Source organism: Cervus canadensis, chromosome 1, assembly GCF_019320065.1.
Source record: "Cervus canadensis isolate Bull #8, Minnesota chromosome 1, ASM1932006v1, whole genome shotgun sequence".
In the NCBI taxonomy this organism is placed as follows: domain Eukaryota; kingdom Metazoa; phylum Chordata; class Mammalia; order Artiodactyla; family Cervidae; genus Cervus; species Cervus canadensis.
In genome coordinates this window covers 71,546,273-71,569,922 of record NC_057386.1, presented here as the reverse complement: position 1 = coordinate 71,569,922, position 23,650 = coordinate 71,546,273, and the positions used below count along the sequence as shown (strand labels likewise).

The following is a 23,650-nucleotide window of genomic DNA, read 5'->3' as shown; positions in this document are numbered from 1 at the left end:
ATGGCCCTTGAGGAGTTTGTTTTTCCATCACAGAGGATTATTTGTGGGAAAGCCATACCCTTTATTTTACTTAAGAAAGTACAAGGCTGGGACTTCCCTGGGGGTCCAGTGGTTAAAACTGCCTTCCTGTGCAGGGGCTGCAGGTTCAATACCTGATGGGGAGCTGAGATCCCACATCCCCCTCATGGCCAAAAAAAACCAAAACATGAAACAGCAGCAGTATTGTAACAAATTCAGTAAAGACTTAAAAATTGGTCCACATCAAAAAAAATTAAAAGTGAAAAATGTGAAAGCACAAGACTTGTGTTAGTGTTGTTTCAAAAATCACGTTGTTTGCGTCTTATTTGCCAGTTGATTGTGAACTTTCCAGAAGAAATGTACGCAAAAATTCTGAAATAGATGATTGTCTGACAAACTGATTTATTTCCTCTTATTCTGCTGCTAGAGGCTAGTGATAGGAGTGGATAGGAAGTTAGGTGGTCCTAGCAGACTTCTTGAAGTCATGGAAATTCACAGTTTGAGTCAGTAAGTTGGCTGTCATGAAACTCAGTTGGTAAATTCCTAAGAGCCCATAGATTTAATGCATGAGACCCTGAAGCTCCTTTTCTGAAGAAGTCCTGTGTAGCTTTCAAAAGTTTTCCATCCACCAGGGAAATGACAAAATGCAGAGGTCCTTTGAAAGTGGGTTGTGTGCAAGCACGTTTAAATGCTCTTCTGATTGTTTTAAAGAGGAGTGATCCTGGGTAAGCAGACAGCTTCTAGCACTGGTATACGATGCTTTCCTCCCACTGAATTTTCACTACAGTCATATAAGAATATGAGATGGTAGCCATTTTCAAAAAGCATACACCAAGCCCAATGTTTGTATCATTCAGTCTTCAGATGGGGAGGGTGAAGTGGCTACTTAATTTCTTAAGAATTTCGGCGTGGAAGAGAATATATGTTTTAAGCTTGTGTGCTTGTGTGTTTACTAAGGATAAACAGATCTTTTTTTTTTTTTCCAAATTTTGTAGCAGATACACCCCCACCTGCTTACCTGCCCCCTGAAGACCCTATGACCCAGGATGGCTCTCAACCCATGGACACAAATATGATGGCGCCTTCTCTGCCCTCAGAAATCAACAGAGGAGGTAAGATGAACTGCTGCTTATTCTCTTTTTAGAGTCTGAAGTTCTTTGTCCAAATGTTGCTTTCTCTCACAAATTTTTATTAGTCTTGAAAAAGATAGCTGTTTGAAAAACAGCACTTACAGTAAGAGAATTTTAGTAGGAAGATTCCTTGGATTACAAATAAGCCTTTTATATGAAGAACAGACACACCGATTTAGCTAATGAAAGTCTAAATATAATTGTGCAGCCATCTGTTTAGAGCCTTAGTACTTAATACTTCCAAATTGATGATAAAACAATATTTTTAAGTGAAAGACAAAGGGATGTTGAGGGGGAGAAAAAGTCAGTATAAAATTGAAGTAGAGTTTTCACTGGTGATTTCCAAAATGAAAAGTTCATATAACAAGGCTTTCCAAAAGCTTCTTTTGTTGTCAGGATAAATATTCATAAGCCCCATCTTCTTTCTGGCCCTCATCTAGCATAGTGGCAGCTGAACCAAACTAATAGCATTTGTTCCCTGCGTGCATGTTTCAATTAATACAAATTGAAGGACTTCTCAGGTGGCTCAGGGGTAAAGAATCTGCCTACAATGAAGGAGACACGGGTTCAGTACCCGGGTTGGGAAGATCCCCTGGAGTAGGAAATGGCAACCCACTCCAGTATTCTTGCCTGGAGAATTCCATGGACAGAGGAGCCTGGCGGGCTACAGTCGGTGGGGTCACAAAGAATCTGACACGACTTAGTGACTAAACAACAACAATGCAAATTGAAGTTAAAATAGAAGTTCATTATTAGGTATGTCTTATTTCATTGTTAGCACTTTTTTAAGTAAAGGACTGGAAATAACCTGAGACTTTGTCAGAAGTCGCTGATATTCTTTAAGTTTTTCAAAGTTGATGATGAACTCAGAGAACTTTCCTTCAATGTGCAGTGCAATAAATTGGAAGTTACACCTTTTTAAGGTGTAAACATTTCTTATATCTTTTTTATTGGCTATGTGTTTCATTTTTTTACTGACTCTGGATTTTTATAATCTGTGAAACATCCTCTCAAACATACAATTATGAGCTGACAAAGATTCTGGTTGGGGAAAATCACTCCTATCTCACACATCTTTGGAATGTGTATTTGGGGAACAGAAGAGAATGGGCACAGCCTGAAATGGTTACGAGCATGTGCACTTGCGGCCATGGTTGTTAAGCCCATACTGTCTGATTTCGGAAAACAGACCTTTAATCGGCTTTCAGATTTTTCCTTTAAATGGCTTAAAATTGCTTCCCCATTAGAAAGTAAGTTTACAGTTAATGTTTTTCTAAGGACTGCTGGCTTTGTTGAACCTTGGTGGTTTTCCTGGAACAGGGGGTCAGCACACTGCAACCCACAGGCCACGTCAGCCTGCTGCCTATTTGTATAAATAAAGCTTTATTGGGACACAGCCATGTTTATTCATTACGTATTATCTGTGACTGTTTTCGCACAGCTAGGGCACAGTTGAACAGCGGCCTCAGAGGCCATATGGCCTCTAAGACCTTACTGGCCTTTTACAGAAAAAAATTGTCAGTCTCCAAGCTAGGTGAATAGTACTTTGATCCTGGTAGCTGATTAAAGCCTTCTTTTAATGACGTTGCAGCCTTCTTTAAGATTTGGCACCTGTAAATCTCAAAGAACCTTGCTAATTGACAGAACAGCTGATTGACATGGGATGACACTTAGCAATCATGGGAAGATGGTGTTTGTTTTCAACTCACCTGCTTAAGTGTATAAAGCAGCTAATGTATGGATGGATTTTTTTAATGATTATTTTTCTTAATTTCTTTACCGTATTCTAAAGTAAAGGGCATTTTAATATTCATGGAGGTTGATGTTCAGAAAACAGAGGTCATTCTCCTTTAACAGAGTTCATGCTTCCAACATGGATTTTCTTTCTTTCTTTTTTTTTTTAATGATTGTATACTCCAGGCTTCATAAAAAAACTTCAGATCATTACATATTGGCACAGTGGAAATATATGGTTTGTATTCCTGGAATCTCTAAAGCAGTGATAGAAGAGGTTTTACTGCAGAAGGAACTTATCTTTAGAACCTTTTAGCTGCAAATGTTTAGAAGTATGTTCTGTTTGGAAATTTGTTAGTCTTAAGAGATTTGACTTAACAAGCTGCATCCTGTCAGTAAAGTTGGGTAATTTCCATTGTTGGCCCATTCTGGGAATGGAGAGACAAAACACACCTGCTCTGCATGACTTAAAGCAAATATAAGGAAGTTAGCATGAAATCTGGGTGAGAGAGATATGATTCATCCAGGAGGAATGGCCAGCTGGCAAGATTTCTTCCTGAGTTTGAGGACTGGAGCACGGCTGTAACTGTGAGAGTTATTGGCGGCGTGAAGTCAAGTAACTTCTTATCAATAATTAGAAACTGATTTTTCATTGCTTTGAACAAGCATCGGCATACTGAGGCGTTGTCCAGAGTCATTCCTTTTTTGTGCCAGCACCTTTGGCATATTTCCTGTCCTCTATTGTTCTCTCTCCACTTGTTTTTTTTTCATTTGCCACTTGTTGCCTTTCTTTAGATGGTGAGCCAGGGTCAGTGGTGGGGTCATTTCCATTTTGGCAAATTATAGAGCCAGCAGTGTCCCGGGAGTGTCCAGCACATACCGCTGGAGTGCTTAGCTGTCGTCTTGTTGATCCGATAGCCATCAGAGAAAATTATCTTCCAATGAAAGGTGAATGCCCCACTTAGCAAGGAGTCCCTGCTTCCGAGATCAGAGATAAACTCTGTACCTGAGGTGGCTGTGTCCCGTCTTCATTCCATGACCCTGAGCCAACTTTACGCCACAGTTTCAGTTTTCGAACGCCCGGGGCACTCCTCATGGCTGACTCTAAGCTTTCCTTTCTTACAGATGTTCAGGCAGTTGCTTATGAGGAACCGAAACACTGGTGCTCCATCGTCTACTACGAGCTCAACAACCGTGTGGGCGAAGCGTTCCACGCCTCCTCCACTAGCGTGCTGGTGGATGGTTTCACCGATCCTTCCAACAACAAGAACCGCTTCTGCCTCGGGCTGCTCTCCAACGTTAACCGGAATTCCACCATCGAAAACACCAGGCGGCACATTGGGAAAGGTGAGCCTTCACTGGAGCTTCCCTTGAACGTCTGTCTGTCGTGTTCTCCTTCCCCCAGGACTGAACGACAGTCATTCTTGGAGCCAACGCCAGATAACATACACCTGCTCCAGTTTATAAATAGTTTTTCAGTTTGTGTCATCAGGAAGTTCATTTCCCAATCAGTGATTTTTGTGATCTACTGACTCATAATTGTTATTTAATTAGTTGAAATTGTGATGTGCTATTTGGGGATACTATTCTGTCATATGTTTTGCTGCAGAACGAAATAGCTGTTAAAAATTCTTTACAACCTAAAACTAAAAGCAAATGCAAACAAGTAAACTCTAATGTATTTTAAGTGGAATACATTAACTTACTGGGGAAAAAAAAATTCAAAATAACATGAATATAGTAGTAATGCAGGAGACCTGGGTTCAATCCCAGGATTGGGAAGATCCCCTGGAGTAGGAAATGGCAACCCACTCCAGTATTCTTGCCTGGGAATTCCCATGGACAGAAGAGCCTGGTGAGTTGCAGTCCATGGGGTCGCAAAGAGTCAGACACAACTGGGCGACCAACATAGTATTTGCATATCCTTGGCCTGGGCCAGGTAAGGTAGAGTGCCAACAAACATATCCTGAGCTCGCTTGAGTAGTCTTGATTATTTAGTGGCAGAATGAAAGAAACAGTTATGAAACTTTAAGATGTATTCATATTATAAAATTAAGCAAATGACTAAATGTGTGGATGTTGTGGGGACCCTGGATTTTCACTGTGGTATAAGAGACGTAGAGGTGTGGAGGAGGGGAAAAATAAACCCTGTGAAAGTTTTATTGCTGAAAGGGTCAAGAGGCAAAGATACCCAGCAGTAGTAAGCACATCCAGTGATCAGATCAACTTTTCTTGACACCATGCTGCTAGAGAGGAACCCAGCCTTTGGAGAAAGGGCTGATTTCAAGGCTGGAACAGGTGGGCACAAAATGAGCGTAGAATGTTTTGTTATGTCCAAAAGTAAAGAACTATGTACGCACGATGGAGACATGTCACAGGAACCAACTCGGAGTGATTTCCACTGCCAACTTGGATAATTGTAACACTGAAATAATTAAATACAGTGATGAGTTTTAAACCACTGGAGAACAATAGTAATTCATAAGTCCATACCAATAATAGGTAAGTAAATGACTGGCGAAAGCTGATGGCTAAATATAGTGTGAGGTGGTGGAAAGTCTCCATTTTGCAGCCCATCAGGCAAGAATTGTCAATGGATGCTAAGTATAGAGAGAATTTTTTTATGAGAATCAGGGTATTTGTATGATTTTTAAGTATCTCCTCACAGACTGCCTATTACTTACAAGGGAGAGTAAAAATCAGTTATTGTATCATGGAGAAATTGGAGAACAGCTTGACTAGGTGATCAAAATAACCATCACCAGTGAGAGACAGATGGCTGTCATGTCTGCAGCTGTGGTACCCTGGTGAGGAGGTAACATCACCTACAGAGAATTCCAGTTGAGAATGCAAATCTGAATCTAATCATAGGGTACCTTCAGACAAACCACAGATGAGGAACACTGTATTAAAAAGGGTGACGAGGGACTGTATTCTTCCAAAATCTCAATGTCAAAAGACAGAGATGTGAGAATATTCCAAATTAAAAGACGCTAGTGAGATAGCACAGTTCTGTAGTAATCTGACCCTGGACATGATCCTGTACCAGACGGGGAAAAAATACTACAAAAGTTATTCTTGGGGTTAGCAGACAAAGCTAGAATATGAGTGGTAGAAAGGATAGACATAGTATATCAATGTTAAGTGTACTGGCATTGCTAACTGTACTGGCTTGTAAAAGAAGACTCCTGTTCTTAGGACATACATAGGGGTAAAGGGCCATCGTGAAATGGTTCAGGAAGAAATCATATATGTCTTTTACATTTATAGATCAATAGAGAGAGACATCTATCCATCTGAGAGTCCTCTGTCAGAATATATACACACGTGTGTGTATATGAGGGTGTGTGTGGAAGAATAGATGGAGGGTGGTACCCGTGGTGAACATATGGAGTAAATTGTCACAACAGATGAATCTGGATAATGGTTATATGGGTGTTCTTTGTTCTGTTTTTCTTTGTTGTTTGTTCTGTGTCTATAAGTTTGAAATTATTTCCAGAGTAAAACTTTTTAAATGACCTCTTGTGAAATTTAAACCAAATTAAAAGGTTATTTAATAGATCCTTAAAAGACATTGGAGATGCAATTGAGCATTTAATCCTGGAAACAAAAATAACTCCTCTTAAAGCAGGAATTGATAGATAGTTCCTTAGTATGGTTAAGGCAAAAAAAAAAATCTAAACTACACATTTAATGATGGAATGCCAGAACTTAAGGTTCATAGCATATAGATATCTTCCTGTGGTCTGTAAACCCCTGAAACTGTATCTAAACACAGTTTTGCATGCATTTGGGACAGAGGAACATATTTTTCATTACGTTCTAAAGTTGACCATTACTGCACAGTAGTAAAAAGCCATTGTACTCTGGAACATTCCTAATAACAATTAGGAAGAAAACACGGATTCTGAGAATGCTGCTAAAATTGTTCCATATGCCTTGACTAGAAGCACTCAAATGAAGATTTATAAATAATGGAAATAAGCCAAATTACCATTATTTGTAGATGATATGATTGATTGATAATATTCGTGGGATTGGGTTTGAAGTGAAATTAGAAGGCCAAAAACTCTTGATGTATTTTGCCAAATTACTTTCCAGGAAGTTTTTATTAATTTTCAGTCATACCAGAAACTTATGAGTGTCTTTCCATTTTTACTCATTCAAAATTACTTACGCTGATTGTGTCTAATAAAATGATAGGATTGTTTATCTAGAAACTGCTAAAGAATCTATTTTTAGAAATTGTATGCCAGTTTTCTTTAATCTGGCAATAACCAGTTAGAAAAATATAATGGAGAGAAAAAAAATCACATTCTAAGTAGCAACAGAATGCATAAATAACCTGAACCAGCGATATATGAGAATTATATAAAGAAAACCAAATTTAACTGAGAGAGAAAGAAAATTTGAATAAATAAATGGCAGTCGGTGTTCCTTAAAGAGAAGACTTAATATTGTGAGAGCATTATAAGGATATTCTAATTCTTCCTAATTTAATTCGTAGTTTAAAACAATCCATGTCAGAATCACAGTGTGATGTTTTCTGAAAGTTGGAAGATGTATATTATGCATATTTTCTGGGAGTGTGTATTAAAGGGGCTTCCCTGGTGACTCAGATGGTAAAGAATCTGCCTGCAATTTGAGAGACTCGGGTTGGATCCCTGGGTATAATTTAGTGAAAATAGCTAAACTTCTCAATGGAGGAGTAAAGAAAAGAATCTTGAGGTGAGGGTTAATAAAAGATTATGAAGCTACAGTTAAATTAGTAGACAAAGCAACTGAATAAAATAAATTCAGGCTGTACTATATATAAAAGTTTAATGTGTGTTAGGTAAAACATAGCAAATTGGTAGACTGTTTCAACGGTCCTGTAATAACAAAGTTAGCTTTGCAGGGAGACTAAGAGTAAGAATCCTGACCTCATTCCACATATGCAGGTGGGTTAATGAGTTGAATTATTTTAATTCAAGCTATTGAAAAGGTTGAAGAAAACATGCTGATCAGAGAGGCAGAGATTTTCTAAGCATAAAAAGCAACAGAAAAGTTTACAAGAGATTTGTCTGTTTAGAGATTTCAGACTTCTGTGGGTTAAAGAAAAACAACAGCATGAACAAAATTAAAAGACAAAGGACTGGCAGGGAAACAAATAGGAAATAAATTATTTATATCTTTCCTATATGTGCAGCTCATAAAAAATATTAAAATACTGGAACTCCAGTGGATAAATAGGTAAGAAATATGAACAGTAAATCCACAAGAGAAACACAGGTGGTGAGTAAGCAGAGGAGCACATATCCAGACTCACGTACAAATTAAAACAATGTTGTTTTCCAGCTATAAATTAAGGGAATTTTGTTGTGTTTTAAACTCAGTACTGGCATGGGTGAAATGAGAAAGGTATACATCTGCTGCTGGAGACATGTAAATTGACATGAGCACTCTGGCAAAGTGAATCAAAAGCCTTCGATCCAATGACTTAACTTCCAGGAGTCTCTCTTAAGGATATTACCAAGAATTATGCGGCAACATTGATCATGGCATTGTTATCAAAACAGAAAATTAGCATTGACAGAATGGTCCAGTAACGGGAGAATCCTTTAAATAAATTGTTGTATTCATTCAGTCATGGAAATGTGTTAAATGTTTTGCAAAGAAAGTTTGGTGATACCCAAGACCCAAAATGATGTGTATTCATAGTTATTACCTCTGGGCCACTAAAGGAGTGATCATGTTTTCTGCTTCTTTATACTTTGCTTTACTTTCTAAATTTCCTAAAATGAAAATTCCTCATTTTTATAATCAGGAAAAAAGTAAAAAAACAAACACACACCCCCTCAAATTGTTTTCTCTACATCAGACAGAAAAATGGGCTTCTGCTCCAGCAGCGATGTAATTGTTACAGGAATCTTAGCCATTGTGTGTACTTATAAACACAGCACACGGTATTTTGGATGAGACAATGGCTTTGGCGCTGACTAAGCCTTGCCAGAGTTACCTGCAAGGTCCGCTGTTGAAACACGTGGGATGTGACTCTGCTTGGTGGCCTGTAATGATACGGGGCTTTGTCAGAGTGGTTTTTTTTTTTTTTTTCCCCTTTCATTTTTTTTTTTTTTTAAGATTGAATAAGATCAATTTCCTACACTCCTGTCACTCAAGATCTCACCGGAAGAAGTTTGGAGCAGATGATAATTCAGCGAGATCATATTCTACCCTGAAAGATTTTTTCTGGGCTTTTTTCCCTGGACCTTTCCTCCTTTCAGCTCTCAGCAATACTTCCTCCACCTGTGGTTTTCTGGTTCTTTTACTCCTCTTGATCCTCCCTTTCCTTACCCTGAAATTTTTTGAACGGCTTAGCTGCAAAATAAATACAAGAGAGCTTATGTGATGAATATGTGTAGGATCCCATAATCAAGTCCAGCTTTATTATGCTCTGTTTTTTAAGTGAGACTGTGCTCTCAATCCATGGCCAAATAGGGCATTAAATGCTTTTCAAAATGAAATTGCTACCCTCTGTTAACAGGTTAATACACTTTGCTGTGTTATTAAATATTTTCTAGAAATTGTCTAGACATGCATGTTGACATATGGACTTTGTAATAACTGATATTGTTAACTAAGATTTTATCAATTGTGCAAGACTTAGAGAATGTTTATCTAATAACCGTGTAAATTTACATTCTGAAGCTACAGCGATGCTTGTCAGCTGTGAAAAGCAATAATAACCACCCCGTATGCTTGTCTTCCTGCAGGAGTTCATCTTTATTATGTTGGAGGTGAGGTATATGCCGAATGCCTCAGTGACAGTAGTATTTTTGTGCAAAGTCGGAACTGCAACTACCATCACGGATTTCACCCCACTACTGTTTGCAAGATCCCGAGTGGGTGTAGTTTGAAAATTTTTAATAACCAAGAGTTTGCTCAGCTACTGGCACAGTCTGTGAACCACGGCTTCGAGACGGTCTACGAGCTCACAAAAATGTGTACTATTCGCATGAGCTTTGTGAAGGTAAGTGGTTTTGTTCCTCTGGTCAGGGTTTAATGCACTTCTGCATTATATGTAAATCTGTATCCTTTTGATACATGTCTGTAGACACCAACTTATCATCTAGCCATTTTAACCTTTAATAAGATGTCAACTATTGGGAAAATATCATTGGAATGTAGGAGTGGTTGTGTTAAATGTTAATAATAGCAGGTTTTTAAAAACTTCCTTATTTGAGTAGCGCTATTTTATCTATTGTAATATTATTAGAATATGTTTTATATATATAACATATAAACTCTAAATGCATGGTTGTCTTATGAGATCAATCCTATAAACACACCCCTCTTTTTTTTAATTCTATATTTGTTAGTATTTTTATGATGATAAACACTTGGTGCTTTTGTTTTAACAATAAGCAAGTGATTTTTTTTGTAGAGTCAAAGTTTTTTTTCAAAGCAAAAGTTCATCACACTGGGATTTATGTTTGATTGGTCGAGGATTTTTTTTAGTGGTTCCAGCAAAGCTTGTGATTTTGTTATAATTTAAGAGTTTAATAAAGCCCTTGCCTCAGCGCTAAGATGGTGCTGTTAGGTTTGAGGAGGGTGAAGGTTACAGACATTGTGCACTACAATTGACCTCTTTGCTGCCTCTTCTTCTGCCTCTGAGAACTAAAAATTTTAAGATGCCATCAAAGTATAAAAAAAGTTCAAATATCTGATTAAATTTATAAGTCAGTAGGTAGCTCAGTGGTAAAGAATCCACCTGCAACGCAGGAGACACAGGTTCAATCCCTGGGTCAGGAAGATCCCCTGGAGGAGGAAATGGCAACCCACCCCAGTGTTCTTGCTTGGAAAATCGCACAGACCGAGGAGCCTGGCGGGCTTCAGTCCGTGGAGTCACAAGAGAGTCAGACACGACTTGGCGAGTAAACCACCACCAACAACAACTTACTGTGGCTGACTTGTCTCTGAATTCTCAAACATAGATTTTCCTCCTCTGTTACCCTGAGTAGCAAAACTAATTATATATTTGGGCGAGGCAATCACCTTTCATGTCCTCTCCTCAGAAGCTCACTGAACTTGTTGTTAGACCTGTTCTGTGATGAATTTATTACAGAGGATAATTTCAGAACCTTACTTTGTTAATCATCCTTTACATCAAAGATAACTTTCCCTGAAAATCGTTTTTTCTCTACTTCTCTGAGTCATGTTAGGAGTTTCACTGTGTTCTCTTAGTGTTTGTTTTCTTGAAACATAATTCAGCAGTTTCTTATAGCCAAGTCTGGTACCTTTCAAGTATTGAAGAAGGTTTTCCTACCTTTTAGAGAGGTTTTCCTATATACTGTATACCTATGAGACTACCAAGAGCTTTCTCATCCATTATTAATGTGCATGGTTTAATTTTTTTTAAACTTTATTCTTTTTTTTTAATTGAACCATTTTTAATATCTTTATTGAATTTGTTACAGTATTGCTTCTGTTTTATCATTTGGTTTTTTGGGTCACGAGGCATGTGGAATCTTAGCTTCCTGACCAGGGATTGAACCCATAGCCCCTGCATTGGAAGGCAAAGTCTTAACCACTGGACCACCAGTTATAGTTCTTCAATCACTAAGTTGTGTCCAACTCTTTTCAACCTCTTGGACTGCATCTCGCCAGGCTTCCCGGAGTTTGCTCAAACTCATGTCCATTGAGTTGGTGATGCCATCCAACCATCTCATCCTCTGTCATCCCCTTCTCCTCCTGCCCTCAATCTTTCCCAGCATCAGGGACCACCAGGGAAGTCCCTCATTTTTGACTTAGCATTTTGACTAAAGTGAATTTTAAAATTAGGACAGTGACTTGCCAGCATTGTTTGTGTTTATTGTTTTTATTGATAGGGAGGAAATATAATAATATAAATATAATAAATAAATATAATAAATATAAATAAATAATATAAATAAATAAATATAAATATAATAAATGAAGATCCATGTTCTAATTCTGTCGTGTGATTAAGGCCCAGAGATTCCTTCCTGATCCCCCTGTTCATTATCTTTAAAATGGGTGGCTGTAGTTAGGTAACTTCAGTCATAACTGGAGTCCCTTGATGAGTCCATTATTATTATCAAAGGACCAGTCTAGGAGAATTTATGACTATAATGCTCCAGTTGGCTTTCTTCTCAAACTTATTTCTTATTGATTACCCAATCAATTTTAATGATTTTACTTTTACAGATTTTTAATTATTTACTTTTACACAAGTGAAAACCACCTTTACACTAATAAAAAGTGTTTATAATCAAAGATATGCATTAAAAATAGATTAGCATTTCATTCATTCTGCAAACATTTTTTAGCACCATTCCAAAATAGCAATACAAAGATGATAAAACACCTAAAGTCTCTCCCTCCAAGATGCTGATGGCGTCAGTCTGTGTTTAATTGTAATATAAATTGATAAGTACTGGAATGAAGGGTTATACAAGCTACAAAGGACAAGACTGAGAAGCTAGATTTGGAGAGTTAAACATTTTAACCTCTTGCTGACATGATAAAGGGCAGCTACTTACTACATTAGCAACAAAAAATGTGATCACTGTGCAGCCTTGTTCTTTATTAGCATAAGCACAACATACTTTTCCCTCAGCATCTTAGAGAAAGGATATAAAACATTTCAATAATATTAACAGCCGATTTTGTACTATTTTGTGATGATGATCAATTTTGGACTTTAAACATGTATTTTATAAGTTATTTGCACAGTAAACTCCCCATATCTGACAATTCTAAGTCATTTCAGCTCAACAAGCATCTCTAAAGCTTCTGCTTTGCGCCAATCACTGCGCTAGATGTTTGAGATAAAAAGTAAGTGAGATCCGGTCTCTGCCTTCAAAGAACTTACTGTCTAATGCAGGAAACATGCACTTAAACAAACCTTTTAATTAAAATTAGCAGTATGTTGATATATGTACAGATGCATGGATGTTTGTACCTATGCAGTTCACATATTTCAAGTTTCTTCTGAAAGTTCTGATATTCAAATACATTTCTTAAAATTCCTGAGATGGATAAAGAGAACCCAGCCTTCTCTGACATCTCTCAGGAAACAAGGGTTTATCAGTATCTCATATGCCATTGTCCACCACACCTGTAAGGATTTGATGTTTGCAGTAGCAAAATTATTTTTCTCTTTTTCATAGAGACTTTTCTTCTGTCAACTTTCATGTCCTACTTCACTAATCCTGAAGGTCTCTGGCAATCTACCCTCTCATACAAATGACCTGAGTCACTGGTTAGGTGTTACTAATAGATTTTTGGATACTTATGTGCTTCTGCCAGATTTGCTTAGAGATCAAAAGGTCAGGAGCTCTGTGTTTGCGGGGGAACTGTCAGTGGCTGAATAGGGAGAAACAGAATGTCAGTTTGTCTTACATACCTTTTTTTTTCTTATTTTCTTGATGATAAGAATTTAACAATACCTGTCATCATAGTATCAATAACATAACGGGCAATGAAAATGAAAGTTACAAAGTGGCTATTACAACAGCCTTATAATGTAGTTTGGGCTTCTGTGGTGGCTCAGACGATAGAGAATCTTTCTGCAGTGCAGGAGACATGGGTTCAATCCCTGGGTTGGAAAGATTCCCTGGAGAAGGGACTGGCAACCCACTCCAGTATTCTTACCTGGAGAATTCCTTGGACAGAAGAGCCTGGCGGGCTGCAGTCCTTGGGGTCACAAAGAGTCAGACACGACTGAGTGGTTAACACTAAATGTAGTTTAAAACTTTCATTCCCTGAGACTCGTACTTTTTTTTTTTTTTTAATATTTTTTTTGGCCATCCTGCATAACATGCGGGATCATAAGTTCCCCAACCAGGGATCCATCCAGCCCGAGTCCCCTGCAGTGGAAATGTGGAGTGTTAACCACTGGACCACCAGGGAAGTCCCCTAAGACGTTACTTCTTAATCTGGAATCCACATAAGGTCTTTGGGGAGCTGTGACATTGTCTGCCAAATCATGTGTCCACATCTGTGTTGTGAAGAGAACCATATCTTTAATCGGAGCGTCTGGTTGTGTGAGCTGTTTTTGCTCCGTAACGTTGAACCACTGAGTCAAGCAAGTTCAATGACTTCTGCTGTTGTTTCTAGGGCTGGGGAGCAGAATACCACCGCCAGGATGTTACTAGCACCCCCTGCTGGATCGAGATCCATCTGCACGGCCCCCTCCAGTGGCTGGATAAAGTTCTTACCCAGATGGGCTCACCTCATAACCCTATTTCATCTGTGTCTTAAATGCCTCAGGCTTCTGCCTCTGGAAAACTATTGAGCCTTGCATGTACTTGAAGGATGGATGAGTCAGACAACCATCTGAACTGACAAAGGAGCCTTGACAATACTTGACCTCTGTGACCAACTGTTGGATTCAGAAATTGAAAAACCGGGGTAACACACTGTTGATATCAAGAACCTGTTTAGTTTACATTGTAACGTTGGATTGTAAAATCAACTAAAACGCATACTTTTTAGCAGGACTTTGTGTATAGTTAAAGGAGAGAAGGCCAAGCCAGGGACAAATCACCTATTGGAAAAACGATCCTAAGAGTCTTTTGTGTTTGGCACTTTAAGGTCATCGTTTGGCAGAAGTTAAGCATTAATAGTCTTTCTGACGTGTGTTTTTATCAGGTTTAGAGCCTGCGTGGAGTCTTCTCTTCGTGGGTTTTCATAATATTTTAAAACTATTCGTTTAGTAAAGGTTTTTGTTTGTTTTTTAAGTAAAGGTTAATCTTGGTGATATACATAGTAATCTTTCTAAAATTGTATGCTGACCATAATGCTGTCAGAATAATGTTAGACATACGCTCTTTGCTAAATATATATGTACAGAATATTTGAAAGCTAAGAATTGATTAGACTAGTGGGTTTAGGAGTATTGAAGGGGGCGGGGGGAGAGGGAAAAGACAGATGTAGAATATACTGTAAAAATTCAGTTTGTTGCTTTAAAGAAACAAACTAATGTCTGAATTTTGCTGTGTTTCAATTTTTTAGAGATTTTATCCTTTTTTTTTTTTTTGCATCTTCTATCTCATCCTCTCCCAAAAAAAAAAAAAAAAAAAAATTATGCAGCTGGTTAATTCATGTAACTGTGAGAGCAAATGAATAATTCCTTCTATTCTGAAATTGACTGCCTATGTATTTCAATACCAGTTGAATGGAGTTGCTTGAATTTAATAAGGAGCTTTTATGGAGTTTACAATACAGAAATAGGCTTTAATTTTCAAGTGAATTATTTGCCAAACCTAGTAACTCTGTTAAATATTTGGAGGATTTAAAGAACATCCCTGTTTAAACCAATTTCAAACTTAAAAAAAATTTTTTGTACTATGTTTGGTTTGTTTTTCTTCTGCTAATCTTTTATATTCACTTACGCTCTCATACATTGAGTACTTTTATTCCACAACTAGTGGGTTTTCTCTACTGGAAATTTTAAATAAACCTGTCATTATTGCTTACTTTGATTAAAAATTTGTTGTTTCCTTTTTTTCACACACAAGATTTTAGGATTCATAAAATTCACTACTCTCTTGAGAGATTTTTCTCAAATATTCTTTGCCAAACATAACTAAATGACTAGAAAACTAAATTGCAGAGGCAGGGAGACTTAGTCATGAAAAGAGCAGTGCATGTCTGCTCGGTCACTAAATCATGTCTGACTCTTTGCGACCCCATGGGCTACAGAGGAGCTCCTCTGTCCATGCGATTCTCCAGGCAAGAATACTGGAGTGGGTTGCCATTTCCTCCTCCAGGGGATCTTCCCAGCCCAGGGATGGAACCCCAGTCTCCCGGGTCTCCTGCGTTGGCAGGCAGAATCATTGCGCCACTTGGGAAGCCCCAAAAGAGCAAAGTCACTTTAAATCAGAAAAGAAAGGATATAAAGGAACTTTAAATGTGAAGAAAAAAACAGACTTGCTCAACTTGGAATTCCAGATCTAAATGCACAAGATTTTTTTATGTGAGGAATTTCAGCAGCAGCTGTTATTGGTGGATACCTCTCAGTCAACCAGAAGTCCCAATCAGATGAGGATGCAAGGGTGACTGTGAAAGGATGTGTGTGACACGGGGAGAGGAAGGAAAACTAGAATTGCAACAGGACAGAATGATTGCCTCTGCCCTCTCCTGGGGACTGGCTGATCCCATTCTCTCTCTCAGCCCCAACACTGAGTTGGCCCATGAAGGACACAAATTTGGGGAGACTCAGATTCTTCCCTGGCCAAACAGATCCCCCTGTTTCTCCTGTACATTTTTGTACCTCTTTCCCCGGGGTATTTATCAGCCTCATTTATTCTCCAAACTATGACCAAGCAGAAATTTCTGCTTCATCTTGTTGTCTCCAAACACATCATGGTATAAGCGTAGGGAGTCAGATGGAAGACCTCCGTCATAACACATTCATACGTGCATTGCTGGTTGGTTTCACTGCTGTGAACCTCTGTACCTTCATATGTAAAATGGAGATAATGTTGTTATGTCCTCGCCACAAAGGTGAGGAGAGGATCTTTTGGAAGGAAAATACGTGTGAATATACCTTGGAAACACAGCTGCCATGCAAGTACGTGGTCAGTGTTTGCTTGGATCTTCTCCGCACTGTTTTCCCCCTCACCTACTAAGTCATTCCTGGCACAGGTGATCTGGATACTCGATGGTGATTGCTATGCATTTGTGCTAAGTCCCTTCAGCAATGTCTGACTCTTTGCGACCCTATGGACCATAGCCCGCCAGGCTCCTCTGTCTCTGGATTCTCCAGACAACAGTATGGGAGTGAGTTGCCATGCCCTCCTTCAGGGTATCTTCCCAACCCAGGGATCCAACCTGCATCTCTTACATCTTCTGCACTGGCAGGCTGGCTCTTTACCACTAGCGCCACTTGGGAAGCCCATGGTGATGAGTGAGCTATAATAAAGAGATTAACACAAACTTCCCTGGTGGTCCAGTGGCTAAGAATCCACCCTGCAATGCAGGGGACATGGGTCCAATCCTTTTTTGGGGAGTTAAGATCTTCCTTGGTTGGGGAGCTAAGATCCTATATGCCGTGGAGCAGCTAAGCCTGCAAGCCACAACTAGAGATTCTATATGCTGCAAGGAAAGATCCTGCATGATCCAACTAAGACCTAACAAAGCCAAGTACATAATTAAAAAATGAAAAATTAACAAAGTTATCAGGCTTCAGCAATGAAGTATAACTGGAAATTATCTAAGAATAAAGAGCTCAGGTCAGGATTTCTCACCTTGTTCTTAGTGGACAGCTATTTTTCACTTTTCCCATGTTCCTGGGGCTGCCTATTGGGACAGTTGTGCAAGTGGTGTTGCTACGCAGTCAGCCAGCTTGGAAGTCTACCAGGTGGAACTCCCAGATGTTCCAGGGCCCTAGGAATTGGCAGTATGGAGCCTCTAGCAGCCCTTCATGCTCAACGGCGATTATTGGTAGTTTTGGAAAAATCCTGGGACCATTTTCATCAGCCATGTGTGTGCTAAGTCATTTCAGTAGTGTCCAATTCTTTGTGACCCTAGGGACTGTAGCCCACCAGGCTTCTCTTTGTCCCTGGGATTCTCCAGGCAAGAATCCTGGAGTGGGTTGCTATTTCTTCCTCCAAGGGATCCTCCTGACCCAGGGATCGAACCCATGTATCTTTACCACTAGTGCCAGCTGCGAAATCCTATGTCATCAGCCACAGGAGGCTTTTAAGTCTCCTGGAAGTTTTTCATTAAAGGAATAAAAAAGCCAAGCAACCATTTGTTTGGTTTACTAGGAAAAATGTAAACTAGTTCAAACAAAAAGCAACTAATGTGAAGTGTTACATGGTAGCTGTGTTTTCCACCCCTAAGAAACCACTAGCTGGGCTGATTAGAGGTGGAGGACCCTGGAGCCACCGCCTCACCCTGCTACTTCACAGACTGGACTTCCAGCGAATTCCGAACTTCACTGCACTTGTTTTCTCAGCTGTAAAAATAGAGATAATAAAGTCTATCTCACGGGTTATTGTGGCGATTTAGTCAACCTCTCATGAGTATTAGTACTACTGGTTAAATCTGGCTCAGAAGACAATCTGAAAGGAATTCAATTCAACAAACATTTGATGAAGACCTACTTACCATTAAGGCATTTAATAAGCACAATGGAAAATTCTGAATTTAAGGACTTTTGAGCCCAGCATGGGAAAAATGGGAAGAGAAAAAACTAGCAATTCATGAGTATCTACTGAGCCAGGCTCTGTGCCTAGAGTTCCCACACAATGTCTTCCATCCTCGCAAGAACATGTGAGTTACTGTGTCTTTGACTCTTTTTGTTAAATGAAGAAACTAGTTTAGATGTGAAATAACTTGTCCAAAGTCACCTAGCTAGGTATCGTTGTTCAATTGCTAAGTTGTGTCTGACTCTGTGCCCCCATGCAATGCAGCATGCCAGGCTTCCCTATCCTTCACTATCTCCTGGAGTTTGCTCAAACTCATGAAGTCGATGATGCCATACAATCATCTTATCCTCTCTCACCCCCTTCTCCTCCTGCCCTCAATCTTTTCCAACGTCAGGATCTTTTCCAATGAATTGATTCTTTGCATCAAGTGATCAAAGTATTGGAACTTCAGCTTCATCAGTCCTAGCTAGGTAGCACAGGACTGATTTTAAAATTCTAGAATTAGTTTCATTCTGATCTGATTTTAATATCTAGAGTTAGTTTTATTATATTCTTACTCTTGTCATTTTGCAGACATGTAAACTTACTATAAAATAAGGCAAAATGAAAAGCACAGAGAAGCACAAAGAAAATTTTTAAAAAAGAGTTCAGACTTGGCTGAGTGGAGATCAATGAAGGTTTTACAGAAAAAGTTGTGTTTAAGGTTGAACCCGGAAAGCTGGAAGCATTTTGAAACTGAGGCAAGAGAACAGTCAAAGTCTGTATGATAGCTACCTGGTATTTGAAACACACCAGCATCTGTCCACCAATTTCTAAAGACCCGCCTCCAACCCACAGGCTTATTGTGGGGTTTTCCGTACAGTATAACGTGATATTCCTTCTGGCTACTATCACATGGTCCAGGCAGGGGCCTGTTCAGGGACTGGAAGTAGGAAAGTGCCTGGCTGAAGCTACGGTAAATCTTAGAGAAGTTGCCTGCTGCCATCTCTTGTACTATCTGGGCTGGAGATGAAAAATGAGAGAGACAGAGTTCTCAGGGAATCTGGGTTTCCAGGCCTAGGATGTCCCAAGTGCTGCCACAGTCCTGTTCTTGGCTCTCTGGGGACACGCCAGAATCTGTGAAGAATCCCCTCTTCTGCTTCATGTACTTTGATTTTTGTTACCTGCTGACGAATGTGATTTAAGCAATTGACTGTTTAAAGCCAGACCATTTTTATAAATAATTTTGAAAGTGAAAGTTGCTCAGTCATGTCCAACTCTTTGCAACCCCATGGACTCCAGGCTAAAAATACTGGAGTGAGTAGCCTTTTCCTTCTCCAGGGGACCTTCCCAACCCAGGGATCAAACCTAGGTCTTCTGCATTGCAGGCAGATTCTTTACCAGCTGAGCTATCAGGTAAATTCTTACTTACTCAAGATTTTAAAAGTCCAACAAAAAGAAGAAAGTGAAAGTCACCTGTACTAACCCTTGATAAGTAAATTAAGTTTATCCTTGACCTAGGCGATTATGATAACTTGGCAGAGAGATATGCAGCAGGTGATGAGAAACTCAGGTCTGAAGGTTGGTCTTTTCAGAGACGATAATTGGTATTTATTAAGCAGTTACTGACACCAGCCATTGTACTGGGTGTTACAAGTGAATATATCCTTAGCCCCGCCCTCAATTTTGGACTGGCTCCAGATTGGGAAAGGAGTACGTCAAGGCTGTATATTGTCACCATGCTTATTTAATTTCAATGTAGAGTACATCATATGAAATGCTGGGCTGGATAAAGCACAAGCTGGAATCAAGATTGCCGGGAGAAATATCAATAACCTCAGATATGCAGATGACACCACCCTTATGGCAGAAAGTGAAGAGGAACTAAAGAGCCTCTTGATGAAAGAGGAGAGTGAAAAACCTGGCTTAAAACTCAAGATTCAAAAAACTGAGATCATGGCATTCAGTTCCATCACTTCATGGCAAATAGATGGGGGAAACAATGGAAACATTGAGAGACTTTATTTTCTTGGGCTCCAAAATCACTGCAGCCATGGTGACTGCATCACTGGTCATCACTGGTCATCACTACAGAGGCTTACTCCTTGGAAGAAAAGCTATGACCAACCTAGACAGCATATTAAAAAGCAGAGACATTGCTTTGCCGACAGGGGTCTGTCTAGTCAAAGCTATGGTTTTTTTCTAGTAGTCATGAATGGATGTGAGAGTTGGACCATAAAGAAGGCTGAGTGCCAAAGAATTGATGCTTTTGAACTGTAGTTTTGGAGAAGACTCTTGAGAATCCCTTGTACTGCAAGGAGATCAAACCAGTCAATCCCAAAGGTAATCAGTCCTGAATATTCACTGGAAGGACTGATGCTGAAGCTGAAGCTTCAATACTTTGGTCACCTGATGCAAAGAACTGATTCATTGGAAAAGACCCTGATGCTGGGAAAGATTGAAGGCAGGAGGAGAAGGGGCCAACAGAGAAGGAGATGGTTGGATGGCATCACCGACTCAGTGGACATGAGTTTGAGCAAGCTCTGAGAGATGGTGAAGGACAGGAATTCTGGAGCGGGTAGCCATTTGCTCCTCCAGGGGATCTTCCCAACCCAGGACTTGGTGCCTCTGGGCTCAGTTGCAGGATGCTCACTAGGGATGATACTGGCCCGGGATGGGCGTGGGGGAGGATGTATACTGGCAGAAGGGGCAGATGGAGAAGAACTAGTCACGTCTGGGGGCAGAAGATGCAGTGTAGCTGGACTGTAGGGCAATTTGCAATGGTGAAGAAAAGAAAGCAGAAAGGGAACCAGTCATTAAAGATCTTGTTTACGTTACACTGAAAAAGTGAGATGTTTTGCCCCTAGGATTTTAGCTCTTAGAGATCTCAACCTACAAGCGGTTCAACCACCCAAGGTCCAGGAGAGAATTTACAGTGAAGCACACACCCGAAGTGCTTCTCTGGTGGTTCGGTGGTAAAGAATGCAGGAGACGTGAGAGACACTGGTTCCATCCCTGGGTTGGGAAGATCCCCTGGAGGAGCAAGTGGCTACCGGCTCCAGAATTCTTGCCTGGAAAATCCCATGGGCAGAAGAGCCTGGCAGACTGCAGTCCACAGAGTCCCAAAGAGTCAGACACAACTGAGCGATTGAACACATACCTACACACGAGGATGAGAAAGGAACTAACAGTATGAAAGAATCACTGAAGCCAAACAGTGACTGCCAACAAGGGGGGTTTAATGAACAGCACGAAGAGAACAGATAGAGAAAGGGTGAGAACTTGAAGGTTTACTGTTGTTTCTCAGAAAGTCCCTGGTGACCTTAGAAGTTTTGGTGGGGAGGGTTCATAAAGCCAATAGAGAAGAGTTAGAGAGTCTGGACTGAAAAAGTGGAAGCACAGAGTTCTGATTCTAGAAAAGCTGAGTGGTGAGTAGGAGACAAAGAAGGAGAAGTGAATATGTTGAGTGGGGACAGGAGGAAGTGAGGAAGGCCGTGTTAGAACAGAGAGCTATTAGGTGCCTGCGAGATGATGTCTGCCCCCACTGAGGTCGGCCCCGAAGGCTGGACTGAGGAGGCGTGGAAAGGTTGAAACAGATGCTCTGAAGAGAGGATTCAATCAGCAGTAAGTTGAGCCCCGGGGAGCGCATCAGTGGCAAGGCTAAGGCAGGGGATGTGAACTGGAAGTAGATCCGATCTTCATGGTTCCATAAAGGCTCTGGAATTGGGGGCGGGATTAGGGAAAATGAGCGTGGTCACCTTCCCACATTTCCAACAGCTGAAGGAGGACTATGGTAGAAAGGATGACAGAGGATGAGATGGTTGGATGGCATCACCGACTCAATGGACATGAGTTTGAGTTGGCAGTGGACAGGGAGGCCTGGCGTGCTGCAGTCCAAGGGGTCGCAAAGAGTCAGACATGACTGAGTGACTGAACTGAACTGAAGGTAGAAAAGCTGCTTGCCCACTGCCATTTCTAGGGAGCATGGGTGTGGAACCTTCAAGTAAATTCTGGACTGGTACAATATCAGCTGAATCACTTACAACCATAGGTATTTCTTAAAAGAATATGTTTCATGTATTGCCTGCATTTGATCTGCAGTGTTTTCTAACACTAGCAAAATTTATTAAAGAAGATCAATTTGCCCAATCCCTCGCAAATTATTGTACTAGATTTAGGTTTCATTACTGTTTCACCCAACCTAAAAGATGAGCTGTTAGCCTCAATATTAGTTGATTCTTCAATACATATACTTTTTTTTTTTTCTGGGAGAATTGGGATTGTAAAAACTGTAGGCAGTTTACTGAAAAGCTTATTTATATTGAGTCCAAAGATTATATAAGTGTTATATTTTTATCATTCTTAAGAGGTTTCAAGGCAGTGGTCCCCAAAGAGGATGCCTCTAGGACTCCTCGGGGCTGCAGTTTCCAAGCGCTGAAACTGGAAACCTTTCAGCAGATCTGAAGCCCAGTGCTGGCAACTGAAAGGCCGTAATCCACGCCAGCTGAAATCTAGCATGGTATTTAAGAGGCAGGGCCGTATTATATTTAAAAGCTTGGGACTGACTTTATGAAAAGCTGACAATGTATAAATTCTCCACCTCGGTCAGCAAACCAGTTAATCAGAGTAACACACGTCTTTTTAGCCCTTAACATGGAGTAAGTGTTAAAAAGAAGGAAAAAAAATTGAAATTGAGCTGCTGTTACCCTTTAGGACCAGATCCCCTTTGAAAACCTGAGAGAGAAAACGTTCTTCTTTCCCTTGATCTTGGGTCAGGTGGAGTCACTTCCATCTTATTTCCATCCCGTGTGGATGTGGCCGTTGAATCAGGGCACCTGAGTTTTAGGGGCCAGTTTTCAATGCCAGCTCCGTCACTCTTGAGCTATGTTTCAGGCAGATGAATGAACGTCCAAGCTTTAGTCTCATTATCTGTAAAAGAGGAAGATGGCTTCCATGTTCTTGTAGGTTGTGTGATGCACTCTGATTCACAGGCACACTATGAACATCTGGTAGTGGCTTGGTGGCCCTGGGGATGCTCACCAAGCCAGCGTCATAAATGCAGGCCTCTCAATAAAGGGGGTGGTAGGGTTCTAAGTATCTCTGGGAGATGGGAGATGATTTAAAACTCAGAATTTTTCAAATCCCCACAAAATAATAAACATTCTAGTAAAGAAATGGCAACTTTCTAGAAAACAATGTTCTAGTAAAGAACATTCTAGAAAGGAAATGGCAACTCACTCCAGTACTCTTGCCTGGAGAATCCCCATAGAGAAAGGAGCCTGGCGAGCTACAGTCCATGGAGTCACAAAGAGTTGGACACAACTGAGCGACTAAGCACACAGAAATAAATATGCAGTGAGTTCTGGCAAAGAAAAAAATGAAGGAAAAAAACGCAGTGCCCAGTGTGTGCCATAACTAATGTTAATAAAACAAATCCTGTCCTTTTCTTCTGATGCTTCCAACAAGAGTCCCATCTGTTGATTCTTTTTTATTTTGTTTTTCTGCATTTTTCCCTCTTTTAATTGAATGATTCTTTGAATTCTATAATGCTTTACAACTTTCCAAAGTTTCACACCCATGATTTCATATGTGCTCAGTCGCTCAGTCGTGGCCGATTCTTTGTGACGC

At 40.0% G+C, this 23,650-nt stretch overlaps 1 protein-coding gene across 7 annotated transcripts in view; it reads left to right on the top strand.

Moving 5' to 3' along the window:
* The window catches only part of SMAD1 (SMAD family member 1), an 88,125-nt gene extending 72,748 nt beyond the window's left edge, over nt 1-15,377 (top strand). For all 7 annotated transcript variants that reach the window (XM_043485288.1, XM_043485243.1, XM_043485294.1 and 4 more), the window contains exons 4-7: nt 1,014-1,130; nt 4,008-4,229; nt 9,635-9,891; nt 14,004-15,377. In XM_043485288.1, coding sequence (XP_043341223.1) covers nt 1,014-1,130; nt 4,008-4,229; nt 9,635-9,891; nt 14,004-14,147 — 740 coding nt within the window. In that variant the 3' untranslated portion in view covers nt 14,148-15,377. The remainder of the gene's footprint in view (nt 1-1,013; nt 1,131-4,007; nt 4,230-9,634; nt 9,892-14,003) is intronic.
* Nucleotides 15,378-23,650: the final 8,273 nt, after the last annotated feature.